The sequence below is a fragment of the Nanorana parkeri genome, unplaced genomic scaffold (genome assembly GCF_000935625.1).
Source record: "Nanorana parkeri isolate BGI_ZX_2015 unplaced genomic scaffold, ASM93562v1 scaffold1469, whole genome shotgun sequence".
Lineage (NCBI taxonomy): Eukaryota > Metazoa > Chordata > Amphibia > Anura > Dicroglossidae > Nanorana > Nanorana parkeri.
Window position 1 is genome coordinate 227,857 of NW_017307737.1, and position 26,361 is coordinate 254,217.

The 26,361-nt window shown below is 48.1% G+C and overlaps 2 protein-coding genes across 6 annotated transcripts in view; one reads left to right on the forward strand and one right to left on the reverse strand.

Moving 5' to 3' along the window:
• The window catches only part of PIK3CD (phosphatidylinositol-4,5-bisphosphate 3-kinase catalytic subunit delta), a 49,644-nt gene extending 40,689 nt beyond the window's left edge, over positions 1-8,955 (forward strand). Inside the window, exons 14-23 of the mRNA XM_018570171.1 lie at positions 923-1,066; positions 1,820-1,919; positions 2,062-2,240; positions 3,043-3,152; positions 3,858-3,936; positions 4,119-4,286; positions 4,499-4,622; positions 5,324-5,469; positions 6,882-7,014; positions 8,745-8,955. Coding sequence (XP_018425673.1) covers positions 923-1,066; positions 1,820-1,919; positions 2,062-2,240; positions 3,043-3,152; positions 3,858-3,936; positions 4,119-4,286; positions 4,499-4,622; positions 5,324-5,469; positions 6,882-7,014; positions 8,745-8,882 — 1,321 coding nt within the window. The 3' untranslated portion in view covers positions 8,883-8,955. The remainder of the gene's footprint in view (positions 1-922; positions 1,067-1,819; positions 1,920-2,061; positions 2,241-3,042; positions 3,153-3,857; positions 3,937-4,118; positions 4,287-4,498; positions 4,623-5,323; positions 5,470-6,881; positions 7,015-8,744) is intronic.
• CLSTN1 (calsyntenin 1) overlaps positions 8,814-26,361 on the reverse strand; it is an 88,364-nt gene continuing 70,816 nt past the window's right edge. For 4 of the 5 annotated variants that reach the window (XM_018570177.1, XM_018570175.1, XM_018570176.1 and 1 more), the window contains 8 exons: positions 25,826-25,983; positions 24,790-24,938; positions 23,636-23,862; positions 22,440-22,610; positions 21,761-21,906; positions 21,518-21,653; positions 20,260-20,444; positions 19,203-19,794 (listed from right to left, as the gene is read on the reverse strand). In XM_018570177.1, coding sequence (XP_018425679.1) covers positions 19,597-19,794; positions 20,260-20,444; positions 21,518-21,653; positions 21,761-21,906; positions 22,440-22,610; positions 23,636-23,862; positions 24,790-24,938; positions 25,826-25,983 — 1,370 coding nt within the window. In that variant the 3' untranslated portion in view covers positions 19,203-19,596. Of the gene's footprint in view, positions 8,825-19,202; positions 19,795-20,259; positions 20,445-21,517; positions 21,654-21,760; positions 21,907-22,439; positions 22,611-23,635; positions 23,863-24,789; positions 24,939-25,825; positions 25,984-26,361 lie in introns of those variants that run through there. The other variant, XM_018570174.1, reaches the window with a different exon arrangement.

Below are 26,361 nucleotides of genomic sequence, written 5' to 3' on the forward strand. Positions count from 1 at the left end.
TAGAGTGGGGAGTTGGGTCTGGCAATGGTTTCCTCTGGAGGTAGAAGGTGTGCCTGGTAGTGGGCCACTCTGGTTTGGGGAAGGTGTGTCTATCAGTGGGCCACTCTAGAGGGTGGAATGCGTGCCTAGCAGTGGGCCACTCTAGAGGGTGGGGAGGTGGGTCTGCCAGTGGTGCCAGTGGGCCACTCTAGAGGGTGGGATGCGTGTCTAGCAGTGGGCCTCTCTAGAGGGTGGGATGCGTGTCTAGCAGTGGGCCTCTCTAGAGGGTGGGATGCGTGTCTAGCAGTGGGCCTCTCTAGAGGGTGGGATGCGTGTCTAGCAGTGGGCCTCTCTAGAGGGTGGGATGCGTGTCTAGCAGTGGGCCTCTCTAGAGGGTGGGATGCGTGTCTAGCAGTGGGCCTCTCTAGAGGGTGGGATGCGTGTCTAGCAGTGGGCCTCTCTAGAGGGTGGGATGCGTGTCTAGCAGTGGGCCTCTCTAGAGGGTGGGATGCGTGTCTAGCAGTGGGCCTCTCTAGAGGGTGGGATGCGTGTCTAGCAGTGGGCCTCTCTAGAGGGTGGGATGCGTGTCTAGCAGTGGGCCTCTCTAGAGGGTGGGATGCGTGTCTAGCAGTGGGCCTCTCTAGAGGGTGGGATGCGTGTCTAGCAGTGGGCCTCTCTAGAGGGTGGGGAGATGGGTCTGGCAGTGGGCCTCTCTAGAGGGTGGGGAGATGGGTCTAGCAGTGGGCCATTCTAGAGGGTGGGGAGATGGGTCTGGCAGTGGGCCACTCTGGATGGGTGAGGCATGTCTAGCAGTTGGGTCACTTTGAAGAGGGCAGACTTGTTGGGCAGATGCACACCCAAGTGGAACAAGGCAGCAGGAGGTATGTCTTCCCCTTTATTCAGAATAAAACTGATCATCCATGTCCCCATATTCTCTTCTCAGGAATGAAGAACTGTGCCAATATCTGCTGCAGCTGGTTCAGGTTCTCAAGTACGAATCTTATTTGGATTGTGAGCTGACAATCTTTCTGCTGGAGAGAGCGCTGATCCACCGCAAGATCGGTCACTTCCTGTTCTGGCACCTCCGGTAATGGCTTACAATGTGCACCGACCTATTCCTCTGGGACCAGTCATGTGACTGTAGAATGAGTACTTGACTGGCCAGCCAGAAGGTGCTTTCTTTTTATGTTGGTTTCTGTAGTTCTGCCTTTAAAGAACCACTAAACATAAGTTACAAAATGGTTTATGTCAAAAAGGTTTCTCTGGGCAAAACATGTTTTCCAGTTTTGGATAGAGTGGTGAAGGGTTAGACCCTCGTCAAGTTGTTACTGATGTTCGAGTCCCCTTTGGAGAGCATTACCCCTCAATTTATCCTGCAGACCATCACCACTGTCACAGAAAGTGATGGGGAATTCAGAATTGTATTGCTGTCCCCAGAACAAAAGTTAAAGGGAAATATTCCAATGGGGAAACCTTTTTCTTGGGGACAGCTAACAGGGAATTCACCTCACTTTTGCATGTTTCCTCTAACTTCCTGTTGCATTTCTGGAACAGGAAATGAAGGGAAATGTCCCCAATGGTGCACAAGCAGCAAAAAAATACTCTGGTGAGGATGTTAACTCTCCTACTCTATCCAAAACCTAAGAAGTAATGGCTATGCATACACTTTAATGTAATTCATAGGGAAATTTCGAGTGAACACACGCTTTGCCTATGCAGGACAAAATGACTAGCAATTCTTTCGCATAACGTAGCATTTGCTGGAATGTTTTGGTTATGTAGTTATTGTGTCTCGTGTGTGTTCTGATCTGCAGCTTTTCTTTCTGTCTGCCCCCTCCAGATCGGAGATGCATGTCCCCGCGGTGGCCCTGAGGTTCGGTCTCATCCTTGAAGCATATTGTCGGGGCAGTAACTACCATATGAAGGTTCTCATGAAGCAGGTGGAGCACTTTTTGGTCCTCCTTTTGTATACCTTTTTTAAGTATTATTGAGACTCATTCTTCATTTTTTTAAGGTCAGTTGTGTGTTTTGGGAACATGCCACGGTGACACCTTTTTGTTCATTTAATTTTTTGTGGCACAGGGGGAAGCTCTGTCCAAGCTGAAAGGTCTCAATGACTTTGTGAGGTCTAGCGTCCAGAAGACCAACAAGCCCCAGGCCAAGGAGGCGATGCACATGTGTTTGAGACAGGAGACCTACCTGGAGCCACTCTCCCACCTCTACTCCCCTCTGGACCCCAGCCTGATTCTGACAGATGTATGGTAAGTATAAGTACCATGGGCACATCTTCACCAGACAAAAGCATCAGAAATAGGCGAACATTGGTTCAGATTTGTATACCAGGGAGCTGTATTCTAACATTCGTGGATTTTGTCTGTTCAGGGACTTCTGTTACCTGAGAACTTGAACAGCTGGTAGGAATCTAGGACACATCACTTATGCTGCATCTGAAATGTGAGCTTCTAGGAATTGGCAGTCAATCTTTATGCTGTCCGGGTGGCTTTGTAGATGTTTAATATATAATGCCAGCAAAGGGATTTTACATGGGGGGGGGGGACCCATCTAGGTTGATACTAAGGCTGCAGATACCATTACAAATGGGCCCCACACTTAGGAAGTTGAACGTTACACTTTGGCTGCATTCACACTTCTGATTTGTCTAAAAACAACTTGGTACAAACGTGAATCCTTTTTGAACATAATATTAAGAGAGTCACCAGGAAAAAGGTAACATTTCTCCAACTTGGATGAGAGCCGAGGGCTACGTTGCCTGAGCCTTTATCTGAAATCGGCCATGTTAAGACTTGAAGCTGAACTTCTGCAAAATATACTCACAAACCTAAAGGCACCAGTAACATAGTGAAACTGAATCAGTGGGGTGCGTCACAAGAGGCTTTTCAGACAAATAAAGGAAATAGCTGACATCCTGTGGTGTCTGCCACTTTCACTTTGAAAGGTTTCAAATGAAGAACAGGCTTTCTCTAGCAATCGTGAAACAATACAATAAAACACTGGCCAGGGTCCTTGCTTCTGTAATCTGAGTAGCAGTGTTCTCTTCCACAGTGTAGAGCTTTGCACTTTCATGGAATCTAAGATGAAGCCGCTGTGGATTGTATACAATAACGAACTATCGGGCGGAAATCGCGTCGGCATCATCTTCAAGAATGGAGATGGTAAGACTGTTTCTGGGAAGGTGTGCCATATATGAGGGTGTCTAGGTTCATCTGGGAATGCCCATCGGATATGAGGGCGCGTCTAGGTTCATCTGGGAAGGCCCGCCATATATGATGGTGTCCAGGTTCATCCAGGATGGCCCATCATATATGGATGGTGTCCAGGTATATCTAGGAAGACCCCATGTATATGAGGGTGTCCAGGGCCATGTGGGATGTCCCCCGTTTATAGGAGGGTGTCTAGGTTCATCTGGGAAGGCCCCCGTATATGAGGGTGTCTAGGTTCATCTGGGAAAGCCCCCGTATATGAGGGTGTCTAATTTTACCTGGGAAGGCTCCCCCTTTTATATGAGGGTGTTTAGGTTCATCCAGGAAGAGCCCCCATATATGAGGGTTTCTACGTCCATCTGGGAAGACCCGTTGTATATGAGAGTGTCTAAGTGCACCTGGGAAGGCCTCCTGTATATGACGGTGACAAGGTTCGTCTGAGAAGGACCCCCGGATATAAGGATGTCTAGGTTCATCATATATTAAGCTGTTTAAGGTCATCCGGGAAGGCCCTCTGTATATGAAGGTGTCTTAAGTTCTTTTGTGAAGGCCCTCTTCATTTAATGGTGTCTGGGATCTTCTGGGGGAAGGCTGACATATGTAAAACCCTAGGTTTATTATCTCAAACCTTCACACCGTGTCCTACATTCTCCACAGATCTCCGCCAGGATATGCTGACACTACAAATGATCCGGCTCATGGATGTTCTGTGGAAGAAGGAGGGACTGGACCTCCGGTAAGGAACTATAACACGCAGTGAATGTGTTGTTAACTGGATAGAATGAATACAGTATTGCTTGGTTTTACTTTTTTTTGCCTGTGATTGGTGGAGCACCCCTAGTAGTCAGTGCAGAAACTTTACAGCATGAGAGAGGGCAAGCGGCAACATCTCCACTGATTTTTTGCCTGCTTTTACAGGGTCACACCTTATGGCTGCCTATCGACCGGGGACAAGACTGGCCTTATTGAAGTTGTCATGCGTTCTGATACGATCGCCAACATCCAGCGCAACAAGAGCAACATGGCAGCTACTGCGGCCTTCAACAAAGATGCACTGCTGAACTGGTTAAAGAGCAAGAATCCGGGGTGAGTGATTTGTCGGGGATCTGGCTGGCAGTGCATTCTGGGGAACTCTATCGTTCACTGTCATTTAATAAATTAAGTTTTCTATATTGGTTGTATATAATTTATCGGATGCAGATTTTGTTTATCCTGATTTCATGTCTAACATTTTCCCCGTCACTTCTGCTGCTCGGTTCCATGTTCGGAAGTCATTTTCCTTTCCTGTTGCTTGTTAGGGACGCTCTGGAAAAAGCCATCGAGGAGTTCACGCTGTCATGTGCTGGCTACTGTGTAGCAACCTATGTCCTGGGCATTGGGGATCGCCACAGCGACAATATCATGATACGGGAAAGTGGACAGGTACGCCATTTCCGGCCTTCTTTATTCCGGAGTCCTTTCGGTTTCATAGCTTGCAGTAGCGCTTCATTCACTACCGTCATTATAAAGAGTACCTGTCACACACAGGTGGTGATAACTTTGCGCTGCTCTAGTCATAGATCTTATAGATCAAAAGTTTGTTTTTGAGGTTAAATATAACTTGTCATGGCCTAAAATGGTGCAGAAGAGTGAAATGCAGGAAGCTTGTAGTAGTCTTCTAATATTGGTCCCTGTGGATCCTAGGCCCGGGTCTTACTACTGCCCAACTCCATATTAAAGCATAACGAAATCCAGGAACTAATATTTAATTTATTGCAGCTTACCAGTCCTGTGGTGACTACATTTGGGATTTTTTTGGCTTTGTTTTTAAGCGAAGAACATTTTTAGCAATTGTAGAACATGCCTGTTGGCTCTGCCAGAAATGCTGTGTCCTTGCCACCTCCTGTGAACTGAACAGAAAGCAAAAACAATGCTATCTTCCTTCTGTAAACTACTAACCCCCCCCCCCAAGGACTGTAGCTGAGGCTCCTGTACAGCCTGGGCCTAGGGACCAAGCCGCCTCAGACGGATCAATGAGCTTCCTAACACAGCCGGAGCGACAAGGAAAGAGGGAGGAGTGCGGGCACTTGGAGAAAACACGTTGGCAAAAATCTGTTTCATCTCCAATATATATTCTCTTGCAGCTCTTTCACATAGATTTCGGCCACTTCCTGGGTAATTTTAAGACCAAGTTTGGCTTTAACCGCGAGCGGGTTCCCTTCATCCTGACGTACGATTTTGTGCATGTCATTCAGCAAGGGAAGACCAATAACAGCGAGAAATTTGAGAGGTGAGAGGAAGTCTGTTATCTGCCATCATCATCATCTGTCTTCATATGTCTACAACATCCTTTTTCTTCAGCTTCTTCTTTTTCTCTTCTCTTTTGAAGAACAAGAATGTAACAACGTGGCGGCCACTATTTAGGGCTCACGCACACGGCTGTAGGAAAATACAGCAACTAGTATGCAGGACTTTGCTGGCCGAAAGATCCTGCATAAAAAGCTCTGTATCATGTAATGTTTGTGCATTGTTTACATGCATATTGTGCAAAGATCCCTTATAGTCGCTAGGACACTAAGCGGCTCGAGCTACCTGCATCCTAGCAGGGAAGGAAACAAGGTATCAAGGAGCTGCCGGCATCCTAGCAACAGAATACACTAGGCGGTCCTTCATTGTTAGGATGCAGGTAGCTCCTTGCTGCCTAGTGTCCTTCATTTGCTAGGATGCAGCCGGCTAGAGCTACCTGTATCCTAGCAACAAAGCACCCTGGCAGCGTGAACTGCCTGCTTTCTAACAGCAAAGGATGTTAGGTGCTAAGGAGCCTCCTGCATCCTAATAACAAGGGAAGCTAGGTGGCAAGGAGCCTCCTGCATCCTAATAACAAGGGAAGCTAGGTGGCAAGGAGCCTCCTGCATCCTAATAACAAGGGAAGCTAGGTGGCAAGGAGCCTCCTGCATCCTAATAACAAGGGAAGCTAGGTGGCAAGGAGCCTCCTGCATCCTAACAACGAGGGAAGCTAGGTGGCAAGGAGCCTCCTGCATCCTAATAACAAAGCGCTAGGCAACATCAGCTGCCGCCTGCTTTATAACAACGAAGGACGCTAGGTGGCAAGGAGCCTCCTGCGTCCTAGCAACAAAGGGTGATAGGAAGCAGGCAGCGGTTGATGTTGCCTAACAATGAAGGACGCTAGGTGCTAAGGAGCCTTCTGTATCCTAGCAGCAAAGGGCGCTATGCAACATCAACCACACTGCCTGCTTCCTAACAAGGAAAGCTAGGTGCTAAGGCGCCTCCTGCATCCTAGCAATAAAGGGCGCTAGGCAACATCAACCACACTGCCTGCTTCCTAACAATGAAGGACGCTAGGTGCTAAGGAGCCTTCTGTATCCTAGCAGCAAAGGGTGTTGGGTGGTTTGAGCAACGGCATCCATTTTACAGATCTGAATGCAGCACACATTTACTGATCTCTAAGCACTATGTGCATGGGCCCATAGGAACAAATACGCCTGCGTTGAGATTCAGACAACAAAACATTGTACTGATAGAAGTGCAGCATTATTTACAGCCATGTGCATGAGTCCTCACAGTCCGATGTGTATCTCTCCTTACTGTTCTGGCTTAATGCAGATGTTTATCGCCGGACCCTTGGTACCATATAGGAAGGGTAATATTCTCCACTGATGTCGGTTTTTTCCGCTTGCACAGGTTCCGAGACTACTGTGAAAAAGCCTACACGATCCTGCGATGCCACGGCACTCTCTTCCTTAATTTGTTTGCACTGATGAAAGCAGCCGGTCTGCCTGAGCTCACCTGTTCCAAGGACATCCAGTATCTCAAGGTGACCACATTTTCCTTCCATGGCACAGCTCCCAGCTGGCATTCAGCATGACGGGTTACAATCTGTCATATGCTCATCAATTTACAGCTGCCATTAGGGGTTGGGGCTTATTGGTGCTGGAGCCAAGGGGTGGGCAACTCCGACCTTCCAACTGTTGTGTAACTACAAGCCCCATGAGGCTTTGCAGGACTCTGACAGGCAGAGGGATCAAGGGATTTGTAGTTTCATCACAGCTGGAGGATCACGGTTGCCCTCTCCTGGCTTAGCACCTTTTATCTATGTTTTGTTTTCTTTGTGAATCCCTTGTGGGAGATTTCCTTCATTCTTGTCCCAGAGACATAACTGAAAGGACATTTCCCCCCCTTCCTGCTGTCACCAGAACAGATGTCCCCATTGGAAGATTTCTCCTCTTCCTCTCCTCCTCTGTACTGGTGGTCTCCTATCACATGTTTGTCACCAGGACCAGTAGAGAGGATGAATCTCCCCAGCGAGAACCCACAAAGTAATACACATCAGATACGGCTTCTAACCATTCCCAACTCTAAACATGTCGGCTTTAGATATCCTTGAAAGGAAACATTGAGGCAGCCATTGTTCCCTTCTCATTCCGGGAAGGCTTGTTGCTGATCATTTCTACCATATTCTCTAGATTTAGTCAGGGGGAAAAAACACAACACTGGTACCAACCCTCCCCACCCTGCTGCTTCAGCAAGACAAGTGCTCTTTAATGTGTCCCTATCACAGCAACGCAGCGAAGCGCACACCAATGCATGTGTGTTATGTGCGCAATAACGCGCGCTGTGTACAGTGAATAAGCTCTCCCCGTACATATACATGAGCGCCATCTGGTGGCCACAACTAGTATCGCATGCTGGATGTTTAAAGCTGTTGACTTTTGTAGTCGAGCATGTGCACTTCAGCTGTCCCAGCACTTCTCTGGCTGCATACTTGTTCCAGGTCACTGGCTTGTGACAGCTATATGAACTGTTTTACCTACCAAACACAAAACTGTAACTCTGATCAGCCGTTCTTGTGGTCCGCACCCCTCTTCCACACTGTACATCCAGTAAGATGACTCTTCCGTTTTTCCCGGTTCATCTGCCTGCTCGCTGGATAATGAATCTATGGCGGGATGCCAATCCATTCATAGGCATGGGGCTGAAGGCTGAGAAGCAGGAAATGGGGGGTCACCTGCCTGGCTGTGCAATCTAATGCTGAGCATTAGATTAGGGGTAGCCAAACTCCGGCCCCCCCAGCACCTCCAGTAGCCAAACTCCGGCCCTCCAGCACCAGGCTGTGCAATCTAATGCTGAGCATTAGATCATGGGTAGCCAAACTCCAGCCCTCCAGCTGTGGTGAAACTACAAATCCCATAATGCATCTCTCTCCGGGAGTCGTGGCTGTGAGAATCTTGCAATGCCTCATGGGATTTGTAGTTCCACCACGGCGATGACGATGGTATAAGATCCGGTTCACCAAACTGGCTGTAGGATACCCCGATTGACAGACTCCTGATTTGTGTGTTCTCCGGGGTCCAGCGCTCCGGTAACACAAACCTACTTGCCTGTGCAGTGTGGCAGAGCTGTGTGAGTCACGAGACTGGCTGGACAAAAGCAGAAATCTTTTGACAGTTCCGTATTTCAGGTTGGGTTGTAACTGCTGATCACAGAACTAATCAATCATGGCTCCGCCTCTCTAATCATGGCTCCGCCTCTCTCTATCACACGCAGGACTCTCTGGCTTTGGGGAAAAGTGATGACGAAGCGCTGAAGCATTTCCGGGTGAAGTTTAATGAGGCGCTGCGGGAAAGCTGGAAGACCAAAGTGAACTGGTTTGCACACACGGTGTCCAAAGATAACAGACAGTAGGAGGGGGGCTTGGCTATTGGCTGGATTTCATACAAGGTTCTGGACCTCAGGGGGGGGCGCCATCGGCCTCCTGAACAAAGCACTCGAAGGGGATCACTTGGTGAAAACATTCTACACAGACATTCCTCGTCACATGAGATGAGTCAACGGAGTCTACATAAGTCGAAACGCGGCGATTATCTGTATTGAAGGGCGCGCGGCTCTTTATTGTCTATAGAGGAGCGCAAATAAACCATTTCAATATTTCAATGCTGTGCAGTCTAGAGGCCCTTCGGCCCCTGGGGACCCCTCCCCCCCGCTGTTTCCACCGCAAATCTGCGAGCTGTCTTGGCATGCGGGGAGCGACTCTGCGATTCCATCCGCCACATCGCATGCTGGCTGCTGTAGGCTGCTCTCCGCCGTCAAAAGATCTCGGTTGTCACAATGGACAATTGCTCATGACGCTGCCCTTGCCACGGTGTATGCTGGGAGTTGTAGTCGCTCGGCACTGGGTGACTCCTCCGATCTCCAGGTGGCGCACATAGCACAGCTTGTATTTATCTGCATTTCAGCACTGGGACTGTTTTTTAACATTCCTCCCGGGAACTGAGATTTCTGGGTTGGTTGCGCTCTGACGCGTCGCCTCACCTGGCGGCTTCTTACCTCTCCAGATTCCGGAGGCGACGGCTCCTGGCCGAGGTTGGGTCTCCAAAAAAATGATAAGGTAGTTCACAACTTATAGGGGGAGGGGCACACTCTGGCCTTTTTGCTTCGGGTGTGGAAGGATTGTACCGGTGCTGCCAGCAGTGATTGTGTAATATAGGACAGGCACATGATGTAAGCTGGGGGACGGAGATGACTGGGCATTAAGTGGGTCCTCGTATCACAGAAGCACTGGGGGTCCACCAGGGCTTTGCTGACCTTTGTAGGGGTTGTGACGTCTCCATTGGTGTGATGGTGAGAGGACAGTGGGCTACACCTAGAAGAGGGTCAGAGGTCAGATCTGTACAGCACAAAGCAATGAATCGGATTCATCTTTGACTGTCCGGCTGTTCCCATGTTAGCTGTGAGATGGCTGTTCACTGTCATGATGCATAAAGTTGAAATCCGGGGCACAAAAAACCCGTCCCTTCAATATACTCCTCCTCAGACATAAAGGATAGAAATCTGCTTTGTGTGCACCAAATGCCCCTGCAAACCCGGATCTTACTGTGTAATAGTAGCACTGACATAATCACTGTGCTGTACATAGCCTGTTCCAAGCAGGCCCCACCCACTACAGGAAACTCCAGGAGGGGGCGGAGACGAGACCAGTCACCATGCACAAGAAGAGAGAACAGCAGTGACCGGTCTTTATTATTTATTACAGGACACCCCCATGGGGGCGCGGGTTGGCGGTGCATTGAAGTCAATGGCGCCGCACCTGGAACGCAGGCTTTGTGGTGTGAACCGGCCCTCTCTTGGCTGTCACTCCCCTGTCTCTCTGTCTTTTCTTACCTCCACTGCAGTCCTGTCCTCCCGCGGTGCTCATGTGGCCGACGTTGCACATGGGGAGAGGTGTCCCGCCCCTTCCCGTTTGCGGCGTCTGACACATTCAGCCGGCAGCCACACGAGCACCGTGGGAGCAGAGCCGTAGCTAGCTTCTTTACGTCTAGAGACACAGACCTCAATCTCTTTTTCTGCAGCCCCTGTTCTAAATGAATGGAGAGCACAGAGGCTTCCCATTCATTCAGAAACTATTTACTATCATCCAGTTTCTGAATGGAGAAGAGCAGATTGTACAGATTGCTACTCCCCAATGAGAAACTCATGAATGAACAGGAAGTGATGTAAAGCACTTCCTGTTCATTCATAACTGGGGACACAGTACTATGTGCCCCCAGTTATTTACAAACACCGGAGTGATCAGCTGATCGCTCCAGTGTTTGTCCTGCACAAAGAGGATCGCCTATATCACTGATATTTACCGATCCTCCGCCGCTCGGCCACGCACACGGGGGCTCAGCGTCTCCTCTGGATCCCCGCTGCTCTCCCCCATCCTTATGCAGCAGGGATCCGAGGAGAAGTAAAGGAAGTGCTGCTACCGGCAGAGGAGGGAGCCGATGTCACAGAGGCATGGCTGAGCGTTGAGGAGAGAGAGCTGCCGGCCATGTGTCTCTCTCTCTCTCTCTCTCTATCTCTCTCTCTCTCTCCTTTCACTGCTCGGCCATGCCTCTCCCCTCCTCTCTCTTAACTATTCTATTTCTACAGTTATATGACCCAAAATCTCTCCCCTTTCAGTCGGTCTACATATGTGATCTGGAAATGGTCTACCCCCTTTGAACTCATATATCCAGGTCGGAGGCCTGGATGGAGGGGACACGGGTGCTGGGGGTACACTTGGAAGGATTGGATGATGATGGGTATTGCATAGGAGGTCAGTGCAGTTTGCTGGTACAGGAAGTACATTGTGTTCTAGAAGCGATGAGCAGAGACGGGTCGGCGGGAGGAATTTGATGACCTTTCCATTACTGATAATCATTGCGTTGCGTTTCCATATTGAGATTTCATTTGTGAAATAGATTAGAGATGAATGATTATGGAGAAGCTCTGTAGTCTGATTTCCCATGAGTCATGTGTCCTGTACACACAGCAATCATGGCTGCTACATGTATGAGCAGCACAGACTCTTCACCGGTGACCTGCAGAGGGAAGACCAATGCCAGGCCATGGACAGTAATCTCCTGCAATGCTTCTCATGGATTGTCGGCTCCTTCTGAACCACTAGAGACTCTGCGGTAGTTGGAGGGGCTCCGTACCGTCCATGCAGATCCTAAAAAGGTATTACTGGGGCGGGCAACCTGTTCTAGAACTACAAAAGTCCCATGAGGCATTGCAGGACTGACAGCCATAGGCATGACAGGATTAGTAGTTTAACTAGCTGGGGTGCGGGGGTTGTCTATACCCCCATGGAGAAGAGGAAAGGATCAATGACCCTTGTGCTGGACTGTCAGGTTCAGGCCCCAAAGATTCCATCATTTGTGTGAGCACAGCAGATGTGGGGCCCCCTCTAATATTGGGGCGTAAGTAGAGCATGGCCTCTTTCTCTTCCCCTCCCCCATGGCAGCAGTCGCGTATGGTATGTATGTATATGTGTGTGTATATATATATATATAATCTGTAGGTGTCCTGGCAGGAATACCAGACCTCCCGATTACCAGGAACTGAGGTTCGTGTTCATCAATACGTATTGGGAAACATTCTGAGACGCATCCCAGTGACGCCCCACATGGGAAGGGCACGGAAATACAAATCATCCAATAAAATGGAATTATTGGTCACAGCAATGAGATAGTTAATTGTCCAAAACCACAATGTCGCCCCCAAATTTGACCTCATTTAGTACCCGGACTGTCCATGTGATAGAAGGATGTGTGGTGTCCGCTACAATGGTCTGTGTTGCCGAACTAAAGTCGTCCAATTTCTAAAACGATCCCATTTTCAGATTCTACCGACAAGTACAAAGGAAGTCAAATTAAACCCGGAAGAGGAAGATTCAGCCAATGTCACCAACCAAGGCTGAGGCCATGTACTATGAGAGGAGGACCCCGAGTCTCCATGTACAAAGCCTAACGAGACTCCGAGTCCACATCCCTCAACATTGATCATCTATCAGTCACATATTCCTGGAATGGGGTCTATTCTGGGATGTCCTGTAGGATTGTTGGAGAAGGGGGAATAGGTTCTGTCCTCAACGTCTGGGACACGACCGGCATCTCAACCACCGACGGGCCAGTTATAGCGGACGTTTACTAATAGCGTCGGACATCTTCTCACATTCTTTATGTCTTCTCATTTAACTCCCGCCCCTCAGCACCCCTCTCAGACATTCCAAAAAGCATCGGTACATGCCCTTTAATTAATGTTCTGAGCCTGAAGTCTGAGTCTGGCATGGGGAGGGGGGCGGGGGAGTCTTCTGTCTGTGGTTGTGGAATGGGGTGTTTTTGGTGTATTTGGACTTAGGGAGACTATGTTTTCCCCCTTTTCTGATTTGCATAGATTTTGGGGTGTTCATTTGCATATAAATTTGAGTAATGTTTATAAAACTTTTTTTGTTTTGAACTTTATTTTAATTGCTGTCACTTCCTCTTTAAGGTGATGATGGGGGGGTCCAAAAGACCCCCAGTGTCACCTTTACACTCTATATAAGCTATTGAAGTGCAGATCGCACAGCTTATTGCTGGGCTTCAGGAGCTGAGCGATGACAGCTAGACATGTGCACTGTCAACAAATGTGTTCAGTTTAGATTCGGATTTTACGTTATTCGTTTTTTGGGATTCGGGTCCAAAAGTCAATTCGTTTTGGGATTTGGACAAAATCCGCTAGCGGTAGTCTGTGCGAATTTTCGTTTTCTTTTCATATTCGTTGCGTTCGTTTCGTTGCAACGAAAATTAGTTTTCGTTCGTCATTTCTGTTATTAGGAAATTCAGATACATCTGAATCTCCGAATAACGAAAGTTCGTCCGAAAAACACATTTTTCCAAAACGACACATTAGACAGATGTCTCATGACAGCTATGGGATCGGAAGTGATGCAATACACGTCGCTCCCGGTCCCATAGAGCGGGGAGATCGGTGAACAGATGTTCGCCGCTCTCCGCCCCAGCTTCCTGCCGACACCCCAGATGCCAGTCCCCGGGCCCATGGGAGGGGCAGCAGAGCCCGGGAACCATGGCGGGGGTGTCGGCCGGGCACTTTACTGGCCCGCAGTAGGGATCTGCAGGCAGCTGAGTCACCTTTAAAGCCGACGGCAGTTTGGCAGTCCCGGCGGCTTTTGTCTGTTAACCTCTTAAGGACCCATGGTGGAATTTTACTGTTTATTTACTCTTTTACCTTAACCCGTCAGTGAATGAGTCGGGGCACAAGTACCACCTTCGGCTGGCCATACACCTATAGATTTTTGATTGGGAATTTTTATTGCAAGACCCCCTCACGCACAGCCCGATGGTGATTTCGATAATCCTTCCTTAGAAATACTAACTGTCTGAATTTCGTCCATTGAGAGAACGGATTTTGCATTTGCACATGTGCGGTGTTCTTGCTGAGATTTTTCTTTCGCCACTAATCCATCAATATTCGCACAACTCGAAAAAAAGCTTTCCAGCCTCACCGATGGAGGAAATTCGGGCAGAGGAACATAAAAAAAATAAAAAATCGTGGGTGTCCCATCAACTGATTGGTTACTGTACGAAAGACCATTCGTGGATGATTTCTTTACTCATTCACAAGGGGGGGGAGGGGTCTCACTTTATTATGCAAATAACCCCCCCCCGTTCCCCCACAACCAACAGGTCAGGGCTTGTGAGGAAGAGGCTCTTGTCACCGCCGGCACTGGGACAAGGTGTTTTTTAAGGGAGACGCTGTCAAAGCACCCTCCCAGTGCCGAGGGCATGTGGCCTGATATGGTGCAGGGAGGGGAGAGATGCTCGCTCGCTCGCTCATCCCACCCCCATTCCTGCCTTTCAGGCTGCTGCCCTGATTAAGGGTCGGGTTGGGAATTTTAGGGGGGAACCCATGTTTTTTACCCCTCCATTTTGGGGGTGGGGTTCCTCAAAATTCCTACCAGAACCAGTACGACTTTTGGGGGAACCCTTTTTTTTCTTTTAACTCGGGGTCTCTCCTAACTCCTACCAGACCCTTTAGGGGTCGGAAGAAGGACCCCACGCTACCTCATTCAGCTATTCACTCTCTGCTATGAGAATAGGGGCGAGCGGCAGCGAGTGAACTGCCCAGCCTTCTAAATCAAACGGGCTCTTCACTTTGGCTCAGCCTAAATCAGCCTCACAGGGCTACAGTGACTAGCCAAACGGCGTTCAGCTTACTTCACTTCAGCTCGGTTATTCACTCGGCTGCCTTCGGCCTTCCTACCTTAAGGGCAGGGTTTAACTTTATGGGGGAACCCCACATGCTTTTTAAAAATTTTTTTTTTTTACTTGGGGTTCCGCCTAAAAATCCTACCAGACTCAAAGGGTCTAGAATGACTTTTGGGGGGAAGCCCGGAGTTTATAATTTTTTTTTTTAACTTGGGGTCCCTTCTAAAATTTGTACCAGACCTAAAGGGTCTGCTATTGTTTGGGAGAGAGAGCCACACGCTTTTTTTTTTTAACATATTTTTTTTCCCCTTAGCTTTCTTTTAATTTACCTTTTTTTTTTTCATTCATTTACTTTTTTTCCTATTCTGCTTGCTATCGAGGAGGTATCGTGCAGAATAGCCAAGCCGAATGCCACACGTGTGCAGGTTTTTTTTTTTTTCTTTCTTATTTTCTTAACTTTTTTTAAATTTTCCACTGAGCTGAACTTCGTTCGGTTGTTGACTCGGTTGCCTTCGGCAGCTAAGTGTATAACCTCCTTTGTCATTGATCGGTGTTACATTGTGCATAGGGGAGTGTTACACAGTGTCATTACGGCTGCCACTAATCGATTAATTTTTATCCAATTAATCGAAAAAATAAACACAATCCTTAATGTAAAATAAAAACACACACATGGAATGTTACAAAGTTTAATTCAGAATAAAAAACTTCATGCACAATTTTTTGCAATCGCACTGCATTGGAACATTCTGCATTGCGGTATCGTGCGCTCCAGTGCGGGCGATCACACTGTGGGTGGGTGGGAGGAGAGTTGTGGGTGGGTGGGAGGTGCGTTTGGGGTGCCATTGAAATGAATGGCACTCCAGCGCACCTCCCACAGCAGAATTTGTCAGGCCAAAAACCAAAAATTACTTTGCCACCTTTTTACAATTTTTCAATAATTGTATTGTGAGCACGCGGCGCTTGAATAGCTTCAGCCCGGGAATGACAGCTGCCAGGGGCAAGATTCTGCAGGCGGCAGCTGAATGTAAATACAGCAGGTATTGGACGGGTACAATAGCCCGCCTGCTATTGGCCATTTTAAATTGCAGTAGCCTATAGCAGGCTGGCTATTGCACCCGCCCACTGCTTGCTGTGCCCTCTTCCCAGCGTGGAGGAGAGAGCTAGAGGATCCAACCAATCGATGAGAATTCTCATAATCGATTAGTTGGTTGCAGCCATAAGTGTCATTGATTTATGGTACAATGTCATTGATCTGTTACCTTGTGTCGTTGATCCCTGTTACATTGTGCATAGGCCAGCGTTACATTGTGCATAGGCCAGCGTTACACTGTGTCGTTGATCCGTGTTACACTGTGTATCGAGTATTCGCTCTCCTCTTGGTATGACACACGCAGACTCTCCGTGGTGTGAATGTTGTATTTGTAGAAATGGATCAGAAATCATAGAGAAAACATCTTCCGTTCTCCTCCTTATACACCACAGGCAAGCCAAGCAGTCAGTCATAAGAGACGTTGGCACACATCACCATGGTGACAGCCGGAGACGGCGAACTTGCATCTGTTTCCAGAGACGAGCGGCAGCAAAGAATAACGACACGGGGCCATGAAGAGGAAGTTTAGATCCAGAAATTTATTGTAGCTTATAGACTGTTCAGACTGACCTATCACCAACATACAAATCTGGAGGTTACATCCAATGCGCGCCTACGTACAGCATCAGAGAGAAGAGAACACATTAGCAGTCGTGTTACAGGTCGCCAGATTTTTTATTTTTTTAAAGTCTACGTACAGCAGCTACGGTGAGAATAAAATGGATGTACAGATCTACACGACAAAAAACACGGGACGACTGGAGGTCAGAAGATCGAATCTCCTCGGATTATTGGAGAGCTAGCAGTTATGTGTATCACGTTATCACAGAAAGTCATTAAAACAATTCCCGCCCCTCCCCCCCCCCTTACCTAAAAATCGAAGAATTTACACTTATGGTAAAGAAAAGAGAAAACAAGCCAGCCGAGTCCGCGGCCAAGATGGAGCCGGTACAACGCTGACCCCTGCTGGTTACGTGTGCTCATTGCACAACCCATTATAGTGATTGACATCTTAAAACCCTCCTTTAAAAATAAAAAGGTACGCAGCGGCGGCAGCCATCTTGCGAGAGGTCGCTGGTATAATATACTGGACTACAGAGCTGCCCCCGCTGAGCTGACGAGTCAACTTTACCCCCCAATTCCTCTTCTCTGACAAAGGACACCTTCAACTTACCGAGCACACAATACCTTCAACCACTTCCGACAGCGAAACGCGTCATCCTCTCATCCAGAAACCTCCCTCTATACCCCCATCCACCTTCAGCAGGCCACCGGACCAGACCTCAGAGTTGTGTAGAACAGACGTCTTAGCAGCATTCAAACATGTACACGTCCAGATTTCATACCGTGACCAGGACATTCCTATCTCTACATAATAAAGCAGAGAGCAGCCGGGTACAGGAAGTCCTTAGCAACCCGTCCGCTACGATCAATATATTGGTGACGGTGTGTCAGATAGTTCAATATCCCTGTGATCGGCCAATCAGTGACCTCCATCTTTATAACCAGATTTCACATTTCCTACAGATGCCAACTAGCATGTGCAAAGTCTTTTTCCTGAAATAACACCCCTCCCCCCATCCCGAGCTACTTCTACATGTAATCTGGTATTGCAAAGCCCGGAGATGAGACTACATATCCCAGAATGCAATGCACCGGACAGCATGCCTAGACCAGAGAGTCGCGGCTTCTTGCTCCTCTGTATGCTCTGCACTCATCCCTGTGATGAAGTGGGCAGGCAGAATCAACATGGTGCCGACATGGAGGAATGAGAGGGTGTGCGTTGCATGCTGGTGGCCAATGGCCCAAATATGTGATTTCATTTGTCAGAGCCCCCCCTCGCCAACATACCCCCCGTCCAGTATGACGGTGATTATGCAGACTTCAAGTCTTGTGGTCGGGCATGACCTGAGCTGAGGGCGCAGCCTACAGGTCCGCTATTTGAGGGAAGATAAATTCTGCACATTGTACGACGACTTCTGACTTACGGGGCCCCTCAGCTGCACGGTAATGATTATAAAAGGTGAACGAACCCTTTAATGGCAGCTCCCCCGATGTGAATGCCGATATACACACACGTCACATAGATCTGGGTACTACGTCTGGACTGGTCTCCGTACCCCGAGCACCCTGGCAGAGAGAGGATCTGGTTTCCGGGGACGAGAGACTCCTTACGATGAACGACTCTGAGGTTGGGTCCCGGGGCCCCTCGTCACTTAGTGTTACAGAGATGATTTGCCAGAAAGACAAAAATATTTTAACACCTAAAGATCCTTCCACGTAAGAAGGGATTCTTCCAGGAGGTAGGAAACGCGCGGGCTCTCCGGCTGCTGCACCACCCACAAACCCCGGCGCCGCCTCACGAGGGATGCTGGGATCTGTGGTTTCTGCGGCAGCCGGAGAGCCCGCGGCTGCCCACACCCTGAATACAGTGAATAACAGTTACTAAGCACTTACTACATTCCCTGTGGCACCAGGCACCTACCCAGCCACCAGAAAACCAGAAACGGTTTATACAGCCACCTCCGGGACAGCCCAGCTCAAACACTCGCCTCGTTCACGAGGAGCCTGCGCTCATGTACACGCGGGGCCGATAATATAAAAGGCGCAGAGGGCCGACGCAGCAAACGCATAGAAAGCCACTTATCGTAGATCTGAGTTTGCTGTTGCGGGTTACTGTGCACATTTTATTGGACGAACCCAACGTGTAGTGTTAAAAAAAAAAAAAAAAGGAACATTTCATATAAACAATATAAATCGGCCAGCTAAATGAGCCTGAACACACATGGGCGACTTATAGCATCGCTGCCAATGCCTCCCGACCACTGAATAAAAATCCCCCACTGGGGGTCTGTAGGTACCCACACGTCTACACCCAACTGCTCTGCAGAAAAGGGACATGGATCTGGCTGCAGTGTCACCCCGCGGAGGTCTGATGTGCTGTACATATGGGCAGTGTGTCACCGCGGAGATCAGCAGACTGACACCTTGTGGTCATTAGGACTCATTACAGCTCCGTAATTTCTAGCTAGGCAGTCATTCGTACCGAGCCGACAGAACAAAAGGAGAATCAATGGGCAAGTGAGCAGACAACAAGCTGCCTCGCCGTCTCCTGCCGACCTCTGCCAGCCTTGGAAAACTAAAAAAAAAAAAATCACCTCACTGAGGCTGTGCCAGGCTGTCACAAGCGCCAACCTGCGTTTCATTACTCCCAACCCCTTTACACCACCAACATGGACATAATTACATTGATTTCAACATATTTACAAACAATATTAAAAAGTTAGTCTTCTACGAGCCCCCTTTCACCGTCAGCGGAGCCACCGGCAAAGGTTTGCCAAGCAGTGAAGGCCGAAGGCGGAGGGACTGGCACCTCAGACAGTTAAAGGGGTGCGGTTTTGTTTCGGTATCGGTGGATGTCGCCAATATTGGACCATGCAGGATTTTCGGGTGGAGAAAAATAAAAAAACCGAACAGTAAAATGACCGGGCTTTGTGGAGTCCCTGCCCCGCCCCGCCAGTAAAACTGGAATTTTTGCATCGTTCGGAAAACAAATAAAAGGAATGACGCTTGTAGTCCAGAAACGGCCGTGTCCCCTCCCCCTCCTCGGAGAGGACATGGGAAGTGCAGAATGGATTGGAACACTGAGTGATGATGACCCCAGCCACTCAGCAGGCAGAACGGAGGAAGCATGGTTGTTCCGTGAGGCGGGTGGGATGTGTCTGGAATGGCTTTGTACACGGGAGGCGTGTGCTGTGGTGACTGGGCGGGAAAACGACGGCAGCGGAGATCAATAGGTCAGAGTGGAGTCGTCCCACTCCAGCTGCTGCTGCCGGTTGACGTTCTGCTGGTCTTCCTCTTGCTCGCCCTCCTCTTCCTCGCTGCTTTCCGATTCGGCGCTGGTGATGTCGTCATCCTCTCCCTCTTCACTCTCTTCATCATCCTCCTCCTCTTCTTCCTCCCCACTGCTGTGCTGGTCCTCATAGGTCTGCAGCAGTGGACGAAAACAGAACACGTAAGAGACCATTTAATATTTAACACCCAATGGTGGCCCTTCAAAGTTTTTACTGTGGCCCCAGCCTCTCTAACAGACCATGTGACTACTCCCTAAATTCTATGCCCAGCAAACAATGTAGGAACCTCACAATCATGGTAAAGAAGAACTCCGGACACAAACTTTCATTTAAATCTATTCCTCAATAGCCGCAAAGGATATAAATGTACTTTGTGTGCACCAAATGCCTTCACAAAGCCAGATACTAAGTTAAGCCCATTAAAAATATTGTTATAATTGGTTAGGACTTGTACATTAAGTTAGTGTGAGCTAGTTGGAGTGGGGCAAGTGTAGACAACCAATGAGGCCCTCTGAACCCTGCTTGTATCGGGCTGCACGCAGCGTGCCTCCTCCCCATAGCCGCCATCTACAGCTCCTCTGAAGCTTGGTGTCACTTACCTCCATGGGGTTAACGGTGATGGTGAGTGCCGAGTCATCCCAGTCCATCTCATTCTCTTTGCCGGTCTCTTGGTCCCTTATGGTGCTCTGGTGAGCGGCACGGATACGAAACACTCCGAGGATGATCATGAAGACCAGGAAGCTCACACAGACCACAATGACGATGGTGGCTGCACTGGGAACAACTGCGGAAGAGGAAAGTAGGATGAGAAGCGTACAATAGACCCCATTACATGTGAGGGCTGTGATTGCAAGCCTGATAGAAAGAAGCATGTCATTCCTACCAACTGCAGATCAGAAAGACTTTTAGCTGAAAATAATACAGAAGCTTCCTGACATGAGACTTGTCGGGGCGGCAGACAGACTTGTTGGGGAGTCAGACATTAGACTTATTGGGGTTCTGGGTATCAGACTTGTCGGGGTACCAGACAGACATTAGACTTGTTAGGTTATGGGTATCAGACAGACATGAGACTTGTCGGCGAGTCAGACATCAGACATGTTGAGTATTGCTGTACGCAGTATGAGTCTGGTTCACATTGCGGCGCTGTGTGACAACACTGAGGTCGCCAGCAGAGGGTGCTGTCAGTTCAAGTTTCCCATCAGAAAAGGAGAATGCCCACAAACATTACAATGAACACAGAAATACGTGACATTTGTCTGTCAGGATTTATACGGAAAGATAACAGAAATAAAAAAGGTCATTTTCTGTGTACAGGTGAAACTCGAATAATTAGAATATCGTGCAAAAGTAATTGCAGTAAGTGCTGCAAAAGGGGCCCAAACCAAGTACTGAGTACATATGCATGCTTGTACTTTTCAGAGGTCCGATATTTTTCTATGTACAATCCTTGTTTTATTGATTGCATGTAATATTCTACTTTTCTGAGGTTGTGGATTTGGGGTTCTTGGGGTTTTCATGAGCTGTAAGCCATAATCATCACAATTATGACAAATCACGGCTTGAATTATCTTGCTTTGCATGTAATGAGTCTATCTCATATATTAGTTTCACCTTTTAAGTTGCATTAGTGAAATAAATGAACTTTGCACGATATTCTAATTATTCGAGTTTCACCTGTATGTACAAAAAAAGTCTTCTACAGCTCTGGGATAGAGAAAAGGGATAAAACGTGGACAGTGGGAAATGTATGGAGCCTGGCATGGTGAAGCAGTTTTCTTCCAGCTTTCAGGGAAACAAAGAATTACATAATATGCCCCTTTGGTGCCATCATGTTATACTGTACAGTAGCAGTACCTGATGTCGGGTGCGGGTTGATCAGATTGTGCCCGGAGAGATCCTCGAAGGAGTGATGTGCATTGTGGACAAACTGGGGCTGAAATGCTATGTGATTGGGGGCCTCAGCAGGGCTGGCTGTGTGGATCACATTTACCTGAATGAAGAGAAAACATCTCAGTGTTACCATATATACAAATCTCCAACAACCACCATACAATATGGCTGCCCTATAATCCCATAGAGTGCCCGCTCCCCTCTCACCTCCACTTTGAACTCGTTGCTGCTGTAGCGCCCGTTCAGCTCAGAACAGATCAGTTTGAATTTACGATCGAATAGGGTGGCGGTGTTCCAGTTCCTGTAGCGGATCAGATGCAGGACCTCCTCGTAGTGGACCATTGTATCCACACCTGCAAGACATGACATTGTGACCTCCATCTAATAGGACTATTGCAGCCCTCACAAATGGAGACAAGTACATAGCTTTTATATAGAGCTTTACCAGCGATCACAATCTGAGACTACGGGGAAGTGTTCTTGTTACAGTTCTGTCAATGTTAAATATTTGGGCCAGATCTCCTTTGCAGGAAACCACAACCATAATGAATATGACTTTTGAGATGCCTACTAAACCATCTCCATCCTTTTGGAATTCACCAACAAGGGCTGTGAGCAGGCTGATTCTTCTAACCGGCCACAGACATCGGCAACCCCAGAGGAGTTCCAGCGGGGAGATCTACCGGCTTATTGAGGATGTCAGCTCAAAGAATAACGTGCAGAGTAAGACATAACCAATACATTTCAGATTACTGTAACCAGGTAAATAGTGTTTAGCAGAATATCTCATCTGTTTGCACTGCTTTCCTGAATAACCTCGCCAGCATGTCCCAGGCTTCCTCCCTAAAGTCCTCTCCTATAGCAGGAGGACACAGTGCGGACTGACCGGTGATGACGATCCCTTGGTTGTTGCTGGTCATCTCGAGCCCCTTCTGCTGAAGGTGAGTGAGATCCAGCTGGAGACTCTCCTGGTCAGGATTCAGGTCCTCGCCATCTACGGTGACCTCACATGTATCCAGGTTATGCATGATCTCCTCCGACACCAAAGACTCTTGAACTGAGAGAGAGGAAACAAAAGGTATAACAAATATTAATGGTTACTGTGACATCACCTCCATCACATGTACATCTCCTCCTCCTGAGACAGTGTCATCCTTGCTTTACAATTCATGCGATTAGTTTTGGGGTCAGTGAGCACGACTGATTGGATTATAAAATTACTGTATTTATAACATTTCTGACCGTGTTTTAGATGACACCGTCACATCATTCCATGTGTCAGAAGAGTTTACATTCTACCATCCACATCACAGTCACACACCCCGATAAACCTAGAAATATATTTTTAGGTTTTGGATGAAATCTGCCACAAACACAGAACAACCAACCCCAATGGTTACTGAACCCGGGACCCCTCCTTTAGAAAGAAGAAGCACTCGCTGGCACTGAGGTGCACTTGTGGATGCCTCAATATGAAGTACCGGACACAAAGCTGCTTTATAATAACCATTAGGTGCTGAACTTTATTTTTTCACAGCGCCAGAAGTATGTTGCTGGAAGTTCTTGGCAGGAGCCTCCTGGCGCTGTGAACCATATGTAGCTGGCCAACATTTTATTCCCTACACAAGGGGTAGGCAACCTCAGCACTCCAGCTGTTGTAGAATTACAAGTCTCCTGAGGCATTGCAAGACCCTGACAGCCACAAGCATTACTCACAGAGTCAGAGGGATGATGGGATTGGTCACTTCAGTTGCCTAGCCCTTCATGAAAGGACCCACGAATGCTTCATTTCCCCTCCCAACCCTGAGCCTAAAACTATCCTTACTCTTAAAATAAGCCCCATCACGAACCTTCCTTCTAAACCAAGACCTATTCTGTACATAGTTGCCTCATCCAGTGCACCGATGGCCAGCAGTTATGTGGCAAAATCATGGAGCAGCGAGACCCTGCCCCCAGAAGAAGCCGCCGTGGTGCCTAACCTACGGGAATCCTGGCAGATTTGGGCACATTTTGTGTATACAAATGCTGAAAGAAAGTTAAGTATGTTCTTATTTTGGTGTTTAGGTACAAAGACTGACTCACCAGTAGGATCCTCATCCCCCTCGCCCTCAGCCTCCACCTCCCGGGTGATGGTGCTGATTATGTGCAGTTCTGGGAACAGGGACACACCCTCCGTGCTCTCAAACTCCGAGGCTGCGCGGGCAAAATGGTCAATGCCACTCAGGCTGATCTTGGGCTCCTCGGGCTGCAGCACCATGACGTAACCGTCCACGTCGGGCACACTGATACAGGTCTCCTCGTTGAAGCACCTACGGCAGCAAACAATATGGTCAAATAGTACACACACACTTCCCGATTCTCTACGGTCACTTCACCAAAGGAGTAATATTCACAATATTGTGCAAGAAAGAAAGGAGTTCTTTATAAACCAAATCTTTAAACATCTCCCCCCTTTGGAATCTCACTACACAGTGACACATTAAACCTGAGAACAGCGGCGCTCTCCCCAGTGGAGTGCCAGAGAAAAAGAAATTAAAAAAAGATTATTTTCTTTTTTATGTTCAACTCCCCAACATTTACCACTTTACCATTCAGGTTCAATGTTAAATGCTCTCTGTGGTTAAAATAAACTCAATTCCACACTTGACTATATAACATCACCCCAATTTCAGATCACCCCATCCCCAGTGAACACACCATCTTGGGTAGGGATGCACTGATACTAGCATCGGTGCAGATACCAACTATTTGGGCGAGTACTCACCCAATTGCTCCCGATGCCTGTCCTGATACTGGAACCCCCTGTTATCAGAAAGCCGGGTAGGGAGTCATTACACGCTCGCCGCCTTCATGGCTAATCGTTTCCTTAATGGGACTTCCGGTATCGGCGAGTACCGACAGAACAAACAAACCAAAAACCGGTACTCGATACCGAAAAACTGGTATCGGTGAATCCCTCATTTTGGGAGAGCCCAATATACATGAGGAAGAATCCAAAAAGAGGACCTGTATATGAACAATCCCTCAGCATGGGACTGCTAACCAGCTCAGGAATGAATAAAGGTTCGGCTCCTATAAATTGTTTAAAATTGGAATTAAGAATGTGTCAAAAAGACTCAACTTTTTTCCATGGTGAAATTTAAAAAAATGTCTGTATGTGCCAATTTATGTTCTACCTCCTGCGGGATTTCATGCCTCTACTCTGAAGTATAAAGGGATTAGGAAATCACACATACTTCACAGTGGTGGTAATCTTCAGTCGTCTGATGCCGGGCGTAGGGAACTGGCGGGAGTTCAGGTAGGATATGTGCTGCATGGCCTGGTCAAAGCGGTCAATGTCATCACCCTCCAGGGTCAACATAGATTGGCTGGGACTTAAAGTGATCTGCGGAGTGAGAATCAACAGTGATCAAAGGTTCTGTATTACATAGTTGAATGACATGCAAATGAGTTAAATAATTTTAACACCTCTCTAATAATCCATCTTGGCAAGACTGAGGTCTCGTTCACACCAGACACCGATTCGGCCGGAACGCACTGCATCGCATTGCGGCCGCCTCACTATATTGTGGGGTAGGAAGGGGCGTGGCAGTCATTGAAGTGAATGGCACCGTAAACTACGCCCTCCAGCCGCAATGCGATCAGCCGCACGGGAACGCAAGGCACATTATGCCTGCGGTCCGGTCCAAACTAAATTCTGCAAGCGCGATTTCTTTTCGGACCGGACGCACAATGTGCCTTGCGTTTCTGTGCGGCCGATTACATAGTGGCCAGAGGGCGTTCACTTCAATGGACCGCCATGCCCCCTCCTGCCCCACAACATAGTGAGCCGGCCAGAACGCACTCGTCTGGTGTGAACGAGGCCTGAATGTAGATGCATGACCCTGACCTCATTTAAAGTCAACCAGTGTTTTGCCCAGGGAAGGCACATACAGGGTTAATAATAGTAAACATTAACTCCCCAGGCTTCTCCTTAACATTACATAGCAGGGGAAGACTTCCGTTTTCAGAAAAGAACAAGTCATATGTAAGAAGCCATTTTTGCTATGTGAATGGGCACATATGACAAATATAAAGTAGGTGTTATTCCAATTTGGCTGCAAAGGTGGAAACACACTTCAATGATCTCATTCCAAAGCTCTTAATTGATCCATCTCAGCACAGTTCCATTCTGATACAGTCAGCACAGACTCGGAATATATTGCACCCAAACTGATCATTATATTGAGGTCCCCCCAAAGCAAGATATCACTTCACTGTTTTATTTTTTACCTTCATGCCTTTCCCAATGCCCTCTGCCGGTGGGAACTCCAGACCCTCTTTGCAGGTATACAGACAATCGATCACCTTCTTGCTCTCCAACTTGCCAGATCTGACCATTAATCCGGCGAGATTTCCACGGAAGAACTGCGCCATGTGCTGCTCGCCACCTTGAGAGAGAGCGAGAGGAAGAACAAAGTCAGTTTGGAAATACAAGCACCGGGGGACTCCATTGTGGGCATGCTCTTCTCCTCCAGGAGAGGTTAAGGTTTGGCATGCAGGTTAGTAGCACCCAGCCGTGGGGGCAGCCTGGCTCTGTCCAGGGGCCACGGCATGGGAGGCACATGCAGATGAGCTCTGGAGGTGGCAGGTGAAAGGTGTGGCCTTGGCGGGAGGTGGCACCTAAACTGTGGTCAGTGTTTGACATTCTGGACTTACAGGGGAGAAAATTGTAGTCTAGTTTTAGAGAATTCGAACTTTTCATTTACAGAAGTGCAGCTAGAGGACAAAACGTGAAGTTAACTTCCTCTGTTTCTCCTCTCCTTCAC